Source organism: Argopecten irradians, chromosome 2, assembly GCF_041381155.1.
Source record: "Argopecten irradians isolate NY chromosome 2, Ai_NY, whole genome shotgun sequence".
NCBI classification, from domain to species: Eukaryota; Metazoa; Mollusca; class Bivalvia; order Pectinida; family Pectinidae; genus Argopecten; species Argopecten irradians.
In genome coordinates, this window is record NC_091135.1 from 34,692,683 (window position 1) to 34,708,212 (window position 15,530).

At 35.3% G+C, this 15,530-nt stretch overlaps 1 protein-coding gene across 1 annotated transcript in view; it reads left to right on the plus strand.

The window, feature by feature from the left end:
- The first annotated feature begins 1,219 nt into the window (after positions 1 to 1,219).
- LOC138315270 (zinc finger protein 423-like) overlaps positions 1,220 to 15,530 on the plus strand; it is a 51,452-nt gene continuing 37,141 nt past the window's right edge. The window contains exons 1-3 of the mRNA XM_069256159.1: positions 1,220 to 2,139; positions 11,746 to 11,823; positions 13,152 to 13,355. Coding sequence (XP_069112260.1) covers positions 2,100 to 2,139; positions 11,746 to 11,823; positions 13,152 to 13,355 — 322 coding nt within the window. The 5' untranslated portion in view covers positions 1,220 to 2,099. The remainder of the gene's footprint in view (positions 2,140 to 11,745; positions 11,824 to 13,151; positions 13,356 to 15,530) is intronic.

Sequence of the window (15,530 nt, forward strand, 5' to 3'; positions counted from 1 at the left end):
TTTATATACCATGGGATTGGACACAAGTTTTACATCATATATGAAGCCTTCTTTCTAAAAGATAGAGGGAAAGTTAAACACGTGTGTTGGCACTTCAAATAATAGAAAGAAAAGAATACTTGTACTCAATTCGCTTTTTTTTTGTTTTTTTTGCTGAATAGTCTAGTTTGTAGTTGACATCATGATTTTGATGTGGAGTGTGTTCGTGTTGGTAGATGTTAACTAGGTACTCTGTTCTACGGATAACGTTTTACCTCATTTTCACCACAAACGTGTTAAAACATGGATGGTGTCAAGAAGCATTAATAATGGCAATCTTAAAATATTTAATTTTCATAACTTTCATGATGCAGACAATATGGCCGAATATTTCACAAAAGTGTCATTGTAATAGGTTGTCCAATTTAAATGGGGAATTATTTAACTTTAATTTATTATTCATGGCTAATTCTGTGAGCTCATTTATTTTATTTCATTCGTTTTTTTACCGAAGTACGAAAAAAATACGAATATTTCGTTTTGCATAAATCAACCGAAAATAGTTAAATAATATTATCAAGCAAGACGTGAAGTTATGCAAAGGTAATGTTTTATTGGTCGATAAAAACAGATAACAAACAGTGCATTATTCACTCTTTATGGCGACTGTCCAGTATCAATTTAATGATGAAAATCTATCGCCCCCATTTTACATCGACCTGTCCAGTTTGGGTAAATATCTTCATCATCTAGTTATTTATTCAATTGTTGTATATAATTTACATGCATAATTTTTTGCTATCTTTACACATTTGAAGGCCTATATTATCCACTTAATGATAAATTAAATTCATTGCCGTTTTTTAATTTTCCTCTAGCGTTTAAAAAAAGTTGACATGGTGTTATCATGAAATTATGGTTGTCTTCTGCTAATCAAATCCATATGTTACCACGGTGTAAGCCCCATGATGCACATAGCCTAATTATTAAGTTAATCTTATTTTCAACAATATCAAAATACAATAAAACATAATTTTAAAGTAGGAATAAAAACATATCAAGCAAATTTTACGTGTTTCAAAACAGCCCAAACATTTTTAGTTCATTAATCGAAAAGTTTAGCCTAGATCCATTCCAATCTGCTTTTTGTATTCAGTTTAGTTTATCAGAGCAACTACGGTAGGCACCCGTTGTTAGAGTGGCGTCCCTTGTTTCGAGTCTGTGCGCATGTCCATCAGACTGTTTACAAATGAAAGGTGCTGCATGCCGGCGAATGATTGAATAGGAACCCCACTGGGATCTGTTCATCGACGATCAGCATGGAACAACTCCCACAGGAAGTCGATTTATACAGATGTGTTATCGAGAAACACACCCTGATTTTGCAGCTAAAAATACCTGCAAATATTGCTTTGTCTCGCGAAAGAGGAGACTGTCACAGTCTCAAAGGCATACATAACCCCCAAGTTTTGACCAAAACATTTCTAACACAGCAAAGGTTGGGTCCCATGGGAGGGGTTCCCTGGGGATGGCTTTGTTACAAAGCAATTCAATATTCATTTCCGTGACGTAGCTGAATCCCACATGCTGTGCCTTCAGCTTTCAGAGAAATATTATCACGACTGGTTCGCTGTGTAGTGCCGGAGAGTCGAGGGAGACCCTGGGAAGTGGGTTTGCTCGACACGCCGCTGTGTGCCCGCCAGCCCGCCAGTTCAGCTTGAGGATACCGGGCCTAGGTTCACATATAAAATGTACAGTAGATTATCCGGCAAGTGTCACAACTTATACGGCGCTAAGCGCAGTTGTAAAACATATCAGACGATGTCTCTCGAGCGCACACAGGTGAACAACGAAATATCACAATCTTAAAACTTTCACGTGATAACATTAATTAAGTTAAAATTAATGAGTAACAACTCTGAACTCTGACATTGTCATTCACACTCTAAACTATCCTTAGTATGGATTTGTTTTTGCCGGCTGATTAGCGACACGGCACGACCCCCGGAGTGGCCGGACCAGGTAACAAGACAGCTTTAGCCAGGTGCGACATCCCGGGGTTTGACACATTTGTGTAACAGAGCGATCAAGTTCATGTCCAGTTTACATTGACCAGCCTCATGTCTAGGAGAAAGCAGGCCAGACCTCGCTCTTGTAAACGTGAGTAGATAATGTTTACACAAAATATTTATACTGTTTGATTAAATATGCACCTGTATTAAATGTTTCCGGTCACTTTTGTATTGATTTTTTTGTTTGACATGGAATTAATTTAAAAACAAACTTATTTATTAACAATGAAAATTCCTTGACTGAATATTTCAACCAAATTAATGTTGCTTTTACTTACATTTTAAATTGTGTATTACTTTTGTCAACAAATAAAGTTAAATGCATGTTTGTTTTTGTATTTAGTAGAGAAATTCCACAATTAGTCTGCTTGCCCATTTCTTTTCAATGATTTACGCAAAACAAGTATTTAAGTCAAACGTAGAATATCCAAAAGCCTTGTTAGGTTATGACATTGAATGGTAGGCAACATACATGTGCTTTATAGTACATGTATATTAGCTAGTTGCACATACAGGTGAGATCTTCTAATTAAATAGTTTGTATGGAAATATATGTTACATTTATCTACCTGTTCCTTATCATTTTATTAAGATGTAATTTGGAAGAAGAAAAAAAAACATTTGCAGGCTAATATAACCAGAGAATGTCACCACTGGCCACACAATTCAAAAAGTTTTTGTTTTATTTTAATTAATGCTAGATAATCTCCCTTTAGTTTAGATGATGAGACAGTACTGGATTATCTCCCCTTTGTTAAGATTGTAAAACTAGATTAGATTGTCTCCCCCTAGTATGTAACTTTATGTTGGGTTTTTTTAAAAAAAAATCTCCGCTGAATGATGATATGATAATATCTTTAAAATTTATACATGTGTACATCAGCTATTGCAAATTCATTGTGCTATTTGATTCCCCCAGCCCTCTTAATTTGTTACTGAACTTTTTCAGAAGAATATATCTTTATAAAATTTTGCTAAGTACTAATTAGCCTGGCAAATACACTGTAGAAGTTATCCATCATGTCTGTTCCCATGTCCTGTCTGTCTGATCATGTCCTGTCCGATTGGATGATGCTGTTTATTGTATAGAGGTAGGGGTATTTTTATCTTACAGACATTTACACTTCACAATGATTTTTTGTTTAAATAGTTGCCCTCAAGAGCTTATTTATATGTTGTCTACATATATACAGAAATAGAAAATTAACTAAGATATTGAAATAAGGGGCTGCGGTGGCTGAGTGGCTAAGATATCCCGACATTACCACAATCCCTCTTTCTCTGGGATGCAAGTTTAAATTCCATGTGGGGCAGTTGCCAGGTACTCAACGCTGGTCTGTAGTTTTTCTCCAGGAACTCTGGCTTTCCTCCACAAACAAGCTTGGCACATCCTTACATGACCCTGACTGTTAATAGGAATTTAACTAAGAGAATCCAAACATGTATTGAAATAAATGAGTCATTTTAAAAGTTTATGAATGTATGACCTAATGTATGTATGATCAAAACCCTTAGATTCATTGTTATGCATAAGAAAAGACATTTTAACTTTTAAGTCATTTTTGAAGTTGTTTCCCAACTCATATGATAATATACCTTTAAGTTTTCCCATTGTTGTTTTAAGTTCTTGATGTAAGTTTTCTACACTGTTGTCACAGTGTTGTGAGAGACCTTGACATTGTCCATGTTGTTTCCCATTTCATTGTTGTCCTTCAAGGAATCCTTCAAGGTCAGGCCAAAGAAAGGTAACCTTTAGTGTCAAAGCACAGAAAAAGGGGGTACCTTTCATGTCAGACCATGAAAAGGGAGGAGTCCTTCAAGGTCTAGACCACAAAAAGGGAAGTAACATTCCAAATCAGATTTCAGAAGGATTTAAGGTTAAGCCACAGAAACGGAAGCAGTCTTCAAGGCAAGACCATGCAAATTGAGGTTATATTTTGAAGGTCAAACATGAACAGGAGAACAGGAAGTAAACTTCAAGGTCAGACAAAAAAGAGAGGTAATTTTCAATGTCGGACCACACAAAGGGAGAAATCCTTAAAAGGTGACTGACAACCTGGACCACCAAAAGGAAAATAGCTTTCAAGGTCAGACCACAGAAAGGGAAGTAATCTTCAACTTCATACCACAAAAAGAACAAGGTAACTTTCAATGTCAAACTTGGAGAAAGGGATAAACACTTCAAGGTCATACTAATGAAATGGAAGTAAACTTCAAGGTCAGATCACAGAAAGGGAGATAACCATCAATATAGAACTACAGAAAGGGATGAATACTTCAAACTGACTAATAACTTAGACTACTAAAATTGAGGTAACCTTCAAAGTCAGACCACCAAAAATAGAAATGCCCTTTAGGGCCAGGACACAGTAAGAAAGGGAGATAATCTTTAGGGTTTGACCACAGAAATTGAAGTAATCTTCAAGGTGAGACCACTGAAAGGGAAGTAACTTTCATTATCATAGCACAGAAAGGAAGGTAATCTTCAAAGTCAGACCACAGAAAGGGAAGTCACCATCAAGGTCACACCACAGAAAGGGTAGTAACCATCAAGGTCACACCACAGAAAAGGAAGTAACCATCAAGGTCACACCACAGAAAGGGAAGTAACCATCAAGGTCACACCACAAAAAGGGAAGTAACCACCAAGGTCACTCCACAGAAAGGGAAGTAAGCATCAAGGTCACTCCACAGAAAGGGAAGTAACCATCAAGGTCACACCACAGAAAGGGAAGTAACCATCAAGGTCATTTCACAGAAAGGGAAGTAACTATCAAGGTAACTCCACAGAAAGGAAAGTAACCATCAAGGTCACACCACAGAAAGGGAAGTAACCATCAAGGTAACTCCACAGAAAGGGAAGTAACCAACAAAGTAACACCACAGAAAGGGAAGTAACCATCAAGGTCACTCCACAGAAAGGGGAGTAACTATCAAGGTAACTCCACAGAAAGGGAAGTAACCATCAAGGTCACACCACAGAAAGGGAAGTAACCATCAAGGTAACTCCACAGAAAGGGAAGTAACCAACAAGGTCTCTCCACAGAAAAGGAAGTAACTATCACAGTCACACCACAGAAAGGAAAGTAACCATCAAGGTAACTCCACAGAAAGGGAAGTAACCATCAAGGTCACACCACAGAAAGGGAAGTAACCATCAAGGTAACTCCACAGAAAGGGAAGTAACCATCAAGGTCACACCACAGAAAGGGAAGTAACCATCAAGGTAACTCCATAGAAAGGGAAGACCAACAAGGTCTCTCCACAGAAAGGGAAGTAACTATCACAGTCACACCACAGAAAGGAAAGTAACCATCAAGGTCACTCCACAGAAAGGGAAGTAACTGTCATGGTCACACCACAAAAGGGAAGTAACCATCAAGGTCATTCCACAGAAAGGGAAGTAACCATCAAGGTTTCTGCACCGAAAGGTAAGTAACCATCAAGGTCACTCTACAGAAAAGGAAGTAATCTTCAAGGTCACTCCACAGAAAAGGAAGTAAACATCATGGTGACACTACAGAAAGGGAAGTAACCATTGGGGATTAACTTTCAAGTAAACCTAAATAATGAAAGATTTAAATTTAAGTCCAATAACCATGTCAGAATAAAGTCGCCAAGCTGATTAAAAATCCACTTTTCATGTTAATTAAGTATTGCTGTAACATGGATATGTTTATAATTCTAAACAAAAGCAATAATTTGTTGGTTTAAATTGAAATAATTAAAAACCGGATTATAAAGAAACAAGACAGAACTGTACATGTAAGAACTTTTACATTGTAATGTGCACAACAATTAAAACAGACGTCTTAACATCACATTGAAGTATTCTAAAAGAAACTCTAATCTAATTGATATTTCTTGAGGAGGATTTTGCCAGATTAATAATAGTGCAATGAACTTTTGTGACAGGTTGAAATTGTTTTGAAAAGATAGGCTACAATAAAACTTCATTTTAAAGAAATTTACCGAGAAGAGCATCCTTTTTGTAGCTATAAAATGAGAATGCTTAGGTGATTGAGCAGAAGAAACAAACACCCTTTAGGTTTTCTCTAGAGGTGAACGCGATATCAATTTGCTAACTTTTACTCATTTGCGACATAAATGTATGTGTCGTAAGGCAACTTTATGTGGGCCATTCTGTTGATAAATTAGGCTAGCAAGTTTTTCATTTGAAAATTCAGCTAGAAAACGCTCCCTTAGTTCTGAAAATGGTATAGTACCCAGGGGAGTCAAGTACATTTGCAGACGGCACAATTTCCATATTGAGAAGTCTTCATCTTGGTGAGATCACCTCGGAAAGATTGTGTGTATTCCCTTGGTAACAATGATATTTACTTGTTGTCTACTTGTGCATGTTTCGTGCCCGAGGGGATCGTTTTCTCTGGCTGCAGTAGTAGATTAGAAATGATTGTTTGCAGTATCGTGTCCCCACGGTATAGCTTGTGTATCTTTTGATTACGCTCGGATACTAGAATTACTCTTTACGTTGTTTTTTTTCTTTTCTTCCGTTTTTCCATTTTGGGACATTGAGGATTCATATTGATGTTTTTGTTAGTTTCCTAGCTATTTGCAATGCAAATTGATACCCGTAGAAGGGTAATGTGCTGTCCTTTCAAATATACAAGTTTTGTAAAAACAGGTGCATGCGAGGAAACAAAACTGAAATATTTTTAGACAACTTGGTAGTTTTGGTATGAAACAGAATTGACAAGATAAACAAGACAGTGTATTACATCAATGAGGAAATTATCTCCACTTCAAAGGATTGCAAGTCTCGTTAGGGAAAATAGAGTACCGATTTATTTGATCTAGAGGAATATGTAATTGTTTCAGTTCATTATTGATTCTGTATAAGAAATTAAGAGTATAGTTGACATCACAGATTGATCAACACCAAAATACTGTAAATATTGGACCAATCAACACCTCTTTAATTAATTTGATTACTCTCAGAGGATGCAAGCTAAGTCCTTTGAGACCATGCAGGCATGCAGCTAGGCTATTTTAACTAATACCAATTTTTGGATAAATAGCTGCAGTATATAAAGATTCTAATGCAGATAATGAATCGGTCTTATAACAAAAAAAAAAAAATAAAAAAAGTAAAAGAGAATGCTTTTGTGGATCTTGTTGTCATTCCTATACATGTATAGACAACTTTTAAATGATCACACAATATAAAACTGACCATATTCTTATGAACTTAATTCCCCTAATTACACGGAAGAAAGTGGTCAATGTGACATATTTTAAGTAGTTGACTTGTCGTGGTAACATTATTGGTGACAACTGCTGTCAGATTAAAATAGTTGTCATAATGTATAGCTGGGCTTTATGATGAAAAGAGAAACACATGTAGTTGACATGGCAACATGTTGATTGAGTTTGATTAACCTGATTATAATTAACTCTAATTGGTGCATCATGATGCAAGATTTTTAGTTCTTTGTTGAACTTACACAAATAATTGTCATAGTGATAAATATGTATTTCTTGTAGTTATAGCCAAAAAAAAATTATGGCAACATACTTGCAGTTCTTAGTCATACTTATACAATTGGTTGTCTTAACGATATATTCATAGTTCTAAGTCATAATAATAAATCTACATACTTAAAAAAAATGGGGCTGCGGTGTCTAAGTGGTTATATGATATCCCGACATATACCAAAAGCCCTCCACATCTGAGTCACGAGTTCAAATCTCATGTTGGACTGTATAGCCAGGTATTGACTGGTGGTTTTTCTCTGGTTACTCTGGTTTTTCTTCACCCACAAACTTGGCACGTCCATACATGAGCTTAGCTGTTAATAGGACGTAAAACTAACCAAACCAACATAAATGGTAGTCATGGCATTAAATTGGTATTCCTTTTTCATTAAATTGGTATTCCTTTGTCATTAAATTGGTATTCCTTTGTCATTAAATTGGTATTCCTTTGTCATTAAATTGGTATTCCTTTGTCATTAAATTGGTATTCCTTTGTCATTAAATTGGTATTCCTTTGTCATAGTTTCACAAATGATTGCTCTGGTGACATAGATACCGTAGTCATGATGCAAAATCATAGTTATAGTAACAGAAATGGTTGCCATGGTACCATATTCATTAATCTTCTTGTTAATATTTATAGTCCTGAGTATCGATGTTCTATTTAACATAATCATTAATGCATGTTTGAAATACCACGACAACTCTTGACTGTCAGATATATGCATCTTTGAAAATTGTTGAGTAGATGATCAGTGTTAAAAACTATCAAAATGACTTTCCCAGTAGCGAGTCAGTAATTATTATGTTTTCAATAACACAATATTCAGTTAATGCCCTGAGCTTTTTGTATCAGAAATTTACTAAAATCATCTCGTATCAAAGATACATTCAGCACTGGAGGTGTTTGGAGCATCCCCATGGGTGCTGCCTAATTTTTATTGAAACGAAAAGCCCTTATCTCACAAACCAAATTCTAGAATATTTCAATCTGCATGGGAAAGGCATATTGCAGCACTTATCAAATGACAATTCTATGGAGACTTTTAGCTGTACAAAGGCACGGGTACTGGTGGCTTGTGTACAGTTTTCTGTCATACTCAAATACATTATGATTTCCATGGTGGCTTTGTTAGATTTGTGAAAAGCAATTTTCTTGAAAATGATAAAACGATAAAAGTATTTCTTAAAAAAGAGTTAATTCTGAAATGTTTACACATTTTCAAGGGCGAAGTAACATTTAAATAATTGCTCTTTGATTACGCTTCAATCTTTGATGGGAAAGTTTGTAAAAATGAATATTTTAATAGCAGATTTATTTGTCAAAAGGATTCATATAAAATTTTCTTTTTCCTCTTGTAGTACATGTAGTTCTGTTGAAACTGAATATTGTTGCAAGGATGACAGCATTCTGTGATATTTGGTTAAAGCTCAGAAGCAGTCAAAATATTTTGCCTCATTTGATGAATCAAGGTATAATATTGAATATCTGTTTCTGTTTAAGATGTAGTGGTTAAGGTTTTCTTATATGCTACCATACACTAATCCTCTAGTGGTTGGTTGTGAGTTTGAAACCTGCATGCTGCAGTCCATGGTCATTTAGCTTTATAGAGGACCGGTCATTAAGCTTTGTTATAGAGAACTGGTCAGTAAGTTAAAGTGATATTGACCAATATTGATACCGAAGCTGACCTTTTGGTGTTAAGGTGAATTTCATCACTTAGTGATGTTTGTTGGTAAGTGGTTTAGCTATAGGGGCTGTCATTTGAACTATGGATGTATCGGTACAGTTTGGGTGTGGGGAAGAGCATGGAGCTTGAAGAAACTCAAGTCACTAAACCAAACTACAGTAGCTGCATGATCAATGGTATGATGTTGTCACTGACCTGATTAGGACATGGTATCCACTTGACCCCTAGAGGTCACAGTGTCCTAAAATATTACCATAGATCTTCCACTTCTTGATCTGAAATCCCATTGCAACAATTGTTAGGTACTAACTGTAGCTCAATGGTTTTTCTCCTGGTATTCAGACTTTCATCCATTTCTAAATCCGGAATTAATCTTAAAGAGCACTGACTGGTAAATCAAGCAAACAAATGCCCTTTATAACCTAGAGATAAAAGGCACTGGTAGTAGAAAGCGTAATTACCACCTGTACTCATACCAAAGTTGGTAAAATTGAATTACTGGTAACTGTTGTTGTAGCTTGTGGACAGGTAAACAGGTTTCTGATGAGGATACAAGGTGCTTTAGATAGAAGGCAGACTGCGGTATATTCATGTTGTGTATATCTTCTTGTGTAGTGGAACTCTTGCCCTTTTTATAGTGCTATATCACTGAAGCATGCCGCCGAAGACACCAAGCAACACATTCCATCTACAGGACGTTGGAAACCTCCGCCTGCTATTTAATTTTATTCGGAACAAAGATGGTGAAATTTTATTTTAAAAAAAAGTTGTGATTTTTCTCCAGTAATTAGTCATTCTCTGAGAAGGGTATGCTGTCTGTACCGATACATTCCATTGCTTGTTCTGAAAATGGATTATCCATACCACAGATCACACCTGCAAGTGTCTTGACATCTAATAAGTAGAAAAGCTGATAATGTGTTGTCTTGTCGTCGGAGTTTTTATCTTCAGTTTTTAAATTGATATACATGTTCCTATGATTCAGCTACTGCCTTTCCCTTAAGGTAATGCTAATTACTACTAGGTATTTCTAATGAGCCTGATAGATGAATAAAGCATATAATTGCCTTTGTTATGTCTTCACACTAAATTTTCTTGTCTAAGATTTTCTTCGTTGAAAGATGCTACCAAAGACCCATTATACTGCAAATGGGGAAACCAGTCGTCCCATTCACTTAATGCTGTGTGCTAAGCAAGAGCAGAAATATCGTTTATATTGACTATGGTTGAATCTCCAATGACACCAATATGTCGCATGAATAAAGAACAATCAGTAAATAGTGTAATCTTAAGAAATGATGCAACATAAATTTGAAAGTTTGATTCCCAAAGTGATCAAGGAAAATAATCATCACATGCTCTTATGATATGAAAAGTTGCATTGCTTATCTACACAATAGGTAGTGTAAGCTTTTTTTTTTATTTCAGTTAGGAAAGCAATGCACAGAGAATAACTTTTTGGTAATGAGTATGCCTTCAAAGCAGGAACAACTATTGCCTGAACAATGACCTATTTTAATAAAACAATGTATTAAAAATTAAAAGCTAATTTGAATTATAGTAAAAATTAAAAGCTTATATGAATTAGCTTAATTATTAACATATCATCAATGAATTCTGATACTCCTGTAATTAGCAAACTGAGGGTGGCGGCCATATTGGAAAATGGCCGCCATGACGTCATAGGTTATTTTTGGAAATTTCCCAGGTCCTAAAAAGTTTTCTTTGTTTGTATTCTTGATGTCAAATCATTTTAATTATTATTAAATCTTTAAATAAATTTTGTTAACTATAACTTGATGCTGTTGGAATGTACAGTAATAAGTAATAAGTGTGGCGGCAATATTAGATAAGCAAAATGAGTGTTGCGGCCATATTGGAAAATGGCCGATATGACGTCATATGCTATTTTTGGAAATGGCTTAGATTCTAAGAAGTTTTGTTTGATTGTATTCTTGATGTCAAATCAAAATAAAATAATTAAATCTTAAATGAATTTTGATAACTATGATTTGATGCTGTTGGAATGTGCAGAAATAAGTTATATGTGTGGCGGCCATATTGGAAAATGGCCGCCATGACGTCAAAAGTTTCCTTTGGTTGTGTTCTTGATGTCAAATCAAATTAATTATTTTTCAATCTGAAATAAATTTTGATAACTATGACATGATGTTTTTGGAATATAATAAGTAATATGTGTGGTGGCCATATTGGAAAATAGCCGCCATGACGTCATAGGCTATTTTTGGAAATGGCTCGGGTCCTAAAAAGTTTCCTTTGATTGTGTTCTTGATATGTGCCAAGTTTCATGCTTTTATCAAAAAGTACACAATTTGACCAAATTTCTGCACGAGTCCGCTGGACTAAATAGGACTGTTATGTCACTCGGTAAACACTAATCAAACTTAAGATGACGCAAATGGTAATATGTTTATGTTGTGTATGTAAAAAATAGAATGTGTTAGACACTGTTAATGAGGATTATAAGAGCAACATTTTGTTGACAGGATCAGGAGAGGAGGATGAAGATGTGGAAGGAGAAATGGAACCAGTTTTGGAGGAGGAGAAATTGGAGGAAGAACCTGGTAAGTTATAATTATACATGCCGTATTAGACAATATCACTGCCACATATCTTGACAATACTGTAGTACATTGTTATCCTCTTTCAACAGTTTGATTAAGGGCTGTTCCAGCAAAACATATATGGTAGGGGGGGAAGGCACTTTGAAATTGGGAGACCCACCGATAGAAGCAAATTTCAATTTTGTTGACCCCTCCACGTATCTATTTTTTTGTGAATGACACCATGGCATAGAAGCAATTTAATTTCATATTTTGCTCCAACATCTTTAAGGGTTTACATAATTTGATTTCTAGCATCACTGAAGAGTCCTAAGACAAAATTGTACTGTATGTGGTGCAGTGAACTATTGTTTGATGTACAGCATCTATTACTTAATTTGTACAAATGTACAATCTTCCTAGAACCAGCGGAAAATCTACTAAAGATACTGAAGTGTTGCACAAGCATAATACAAACGTAGACATCTGGACATTCACACTAAAGCTTATGAACTGCCACTCTTTCCTCGACTTAATACCCGTGAATTTAAGTAAAGATCTGTTGATCATTATGACAACATTATTTTGCTAAAACTAATCCATTGTTTCTCTGTACCATTGCCAAGTTTGATTGAATATTATATGTTTTAGAAAAATATTTTGTCATTATTACATCAAAACACCCAGAAATTAGAATAATATTTTTTTTTATTGAAGATGAACAACACATTGATATTGTCATTTATTTTTGTAGTCAGGATGACTGACAGCAACATTATAAAACACAAATTTTGCATTTTATTTCAAAACGTTACAAATGCTTCCGATAGACCCATCCACAGAAGTGATTTTATTGAAACGCCACCCTGGCACAGCAGTGATTTTATTTTGAACCCACTATGGCACATACTATTTTTTAAAGTGCCTTCCCTGGGTGCCATATATGTTTTGCTGGAACAGCCCTAATTATACATTCAAAAAAGGTACAATTTGTTTCTTTAATGCCAATGGAGTTTGTTTCAGTATACATGTTCAATCATGGTTACAACTAGGGATCAACACATAAATTAGGCAGTGGTAAAAGCAAGTTGCATTTCCAAATGCCAAATAATGTGTGAGATTAAACTTTGCAGGTTTTACAAGGTAAATAAAATGTGTCTATATGACACTAACTGTTACTGCTCCTGCTTTACTCAGTATACCACATAGAATATTCAACCATCAGCCAATGTAACTTGCATACCAAATATACCAGAAGCAAAATGGCAGAAACATTCTGGAGGAAAAAACTAAGTGTTGAAGAGTTTTTATTGTTTCTTTCAAACAGCGTGCCTATCTTTCTTTTGTAGTGTCCAAAAGATTGTGTGTGGCAGAAAACGGGGAGCAAGATGACATCGACATCAAATTGAGCCACAACTCTGATGTGGAGGGCGTTGTCAATGGTAACCGTTCCGATTCCGGAGACACGGGAGAGTTCCACTGTGACACATGCGGGAGTCTATTTAGAAACCTTGAGCAGTTTATGGACCATAGGAACTTTGAGTGTGTACCAGGTAGGTCCTAAGTGACTGAAAATAAAATTTTTCATTTCTGTTATGTCACCCAATTGAGACACAAAATGTCGCAACATAAAAAAAAATTTCAATTAATTTTTTTTAACAGCAAGTATGTACTAAATCAAGGATACAATCCCAAATGGTTCTCTGTAGGGCAGTTCGACTTACCTATTCTGGGCCTTAGGTGGCCCTAACTTGTTAAGATTGACACTAGCTCGGAACAAAATTGAGACAACTGCTCACTTAAACAAGTCTTGATCTGGACGATGTGACATTTTTATTGGCTTATATTCCTTTCTGCCTACAATCACTTCAGTCAGTGAGGATAATAAGGAATGGCAAGGAAAATATCACCACAAAAGTAATTAAATATTTTGATATTAATTTTTGCCAATACTTTTGTGATATGTATATATGAGAGAGAAAAGAAGAGAATTGAATATGAAATAATTCATGTAATCATTATTTTATATTTTTGTTGTATGTCTGCTACAAGTTATATTTGTAATTTCTATTTTCATAAAAAAAACTGTGTTTATTTTTATTTCCATTATGACATTTACGGGGTGGACGAGTTCAGTTGAATCAAGCCTTGGTCACAGAGGTCACAAATTGATATAAGTTTTGTCTTGGATCTATATATAGGATATTTTACTTATTCAATAACATTTATTCTTGATTTAATCAGTTATTGAAAGAATATTGTTTAAAGAAATCAAGTACATGTATATCAATAAGTTAAAACCCAGAAAATTATGAAACTTTATATGCAAACTTTAATTACCATATTCAACCCAATATGCGGTCTGTCCTTCTCCTTGTTTTAGGCCTAAATTTCAATTAAGTTGACATAAATACAGACGGATACTAATATATTTATAATTAAACCAGTGAATATTAATTAATGGCCTTCTCGGTGCAATAACTGTGAAACCCAGTAGCCCAAATGTGGTACTATTAAGCTCCCCTTCTGTTTTCATTTTTTTACTGCCCTTGGCGCTTATGGGGACAAATACAGTATAATAGAAATAAAGTTGATATGTATGAATGCCAATCAAGTGCTAGAAAATTTAATATATGATGTCCTGTGTTCTGTTATATTTTTGATTGAAAAAAAAAGTTTCTTGTAAAGCAAGGAATGTATGTGAGGAAGAATCAAATTGCACAGAAATAACAATACAGTTGAACACATGAGCTGAAATCCTTAAAATTTAAGGCCCATTCACAGTGTCTCATTGGTCATGGCCAAATTTGTATTATACATTGTACTAAGTTGATATTGATGCAAGCTCACATAATTATAACTTGGGAATCTCATTGTCTAATAGTAATTAAGGATTTGTAAAGAGAATTCACTAATTAAGCATCATGCTAATGTATTCCCAGCAAAAAGTGGTGTGACACAGGGAGAAGTAGACAACATACATTAAGTCAACAAACTAATTGGGAAAGTAGAAGTAGAAATGTAGTTTTGGAAAAGATGAGCAAACTCTCAAGAGTATGTGTGAACACCTTCGGCTTTATGGATGTCAGTTTGTGTCTACTGGCACCTCACGTCAAGCTCATCATCGGTAATTCACCTCAGAAGTGTGAAAATTCTCAGAGCAAAGCAGTGGAAAATCATGTTTAAATGTGGAGAGACTTTTGAAGGATCTCTTTTGACGGCACTCCTGAACCTGGTCTCTGGGGGCAATCTTCATTTGAGGGTTGTGTGTTTCGGGGAACAGCACCCCCGAGGACCTGACACCAGCACCATTTGGAAAGGGTTTATTTGGAGTTTGACAACCTTCAGTAAAAATTTGCAAGCTGTGTTCTACCTTGGGACTCAGCTTTCTGCTATAAAATGGAGTCGGAAGGAAATAAAATCTGAAGTGAGCGGCGACAGATTTTTGAGTTGGTAATGACAAGTAAAGTTTAATATGCATTTTGTTTCTAGAATTTGATCTTTGTGCGATATACTGTTAAAATGGAAACGGGAGAAGGGGAATTATCAAATGGATTATGGAATGTTTTCAGTCTAGGTTGTGGCAATGGGTCACTGATATTGAATTAAAGCTCAATTTGGGGCCAGATTTGAAATCCTAGTACTCACACAGCGATACAGATTGACATTCTGAATTTGATTGCTTATATTGTTTGATGGCTTGTGAGGGGAATCAGTACCATTTTAAT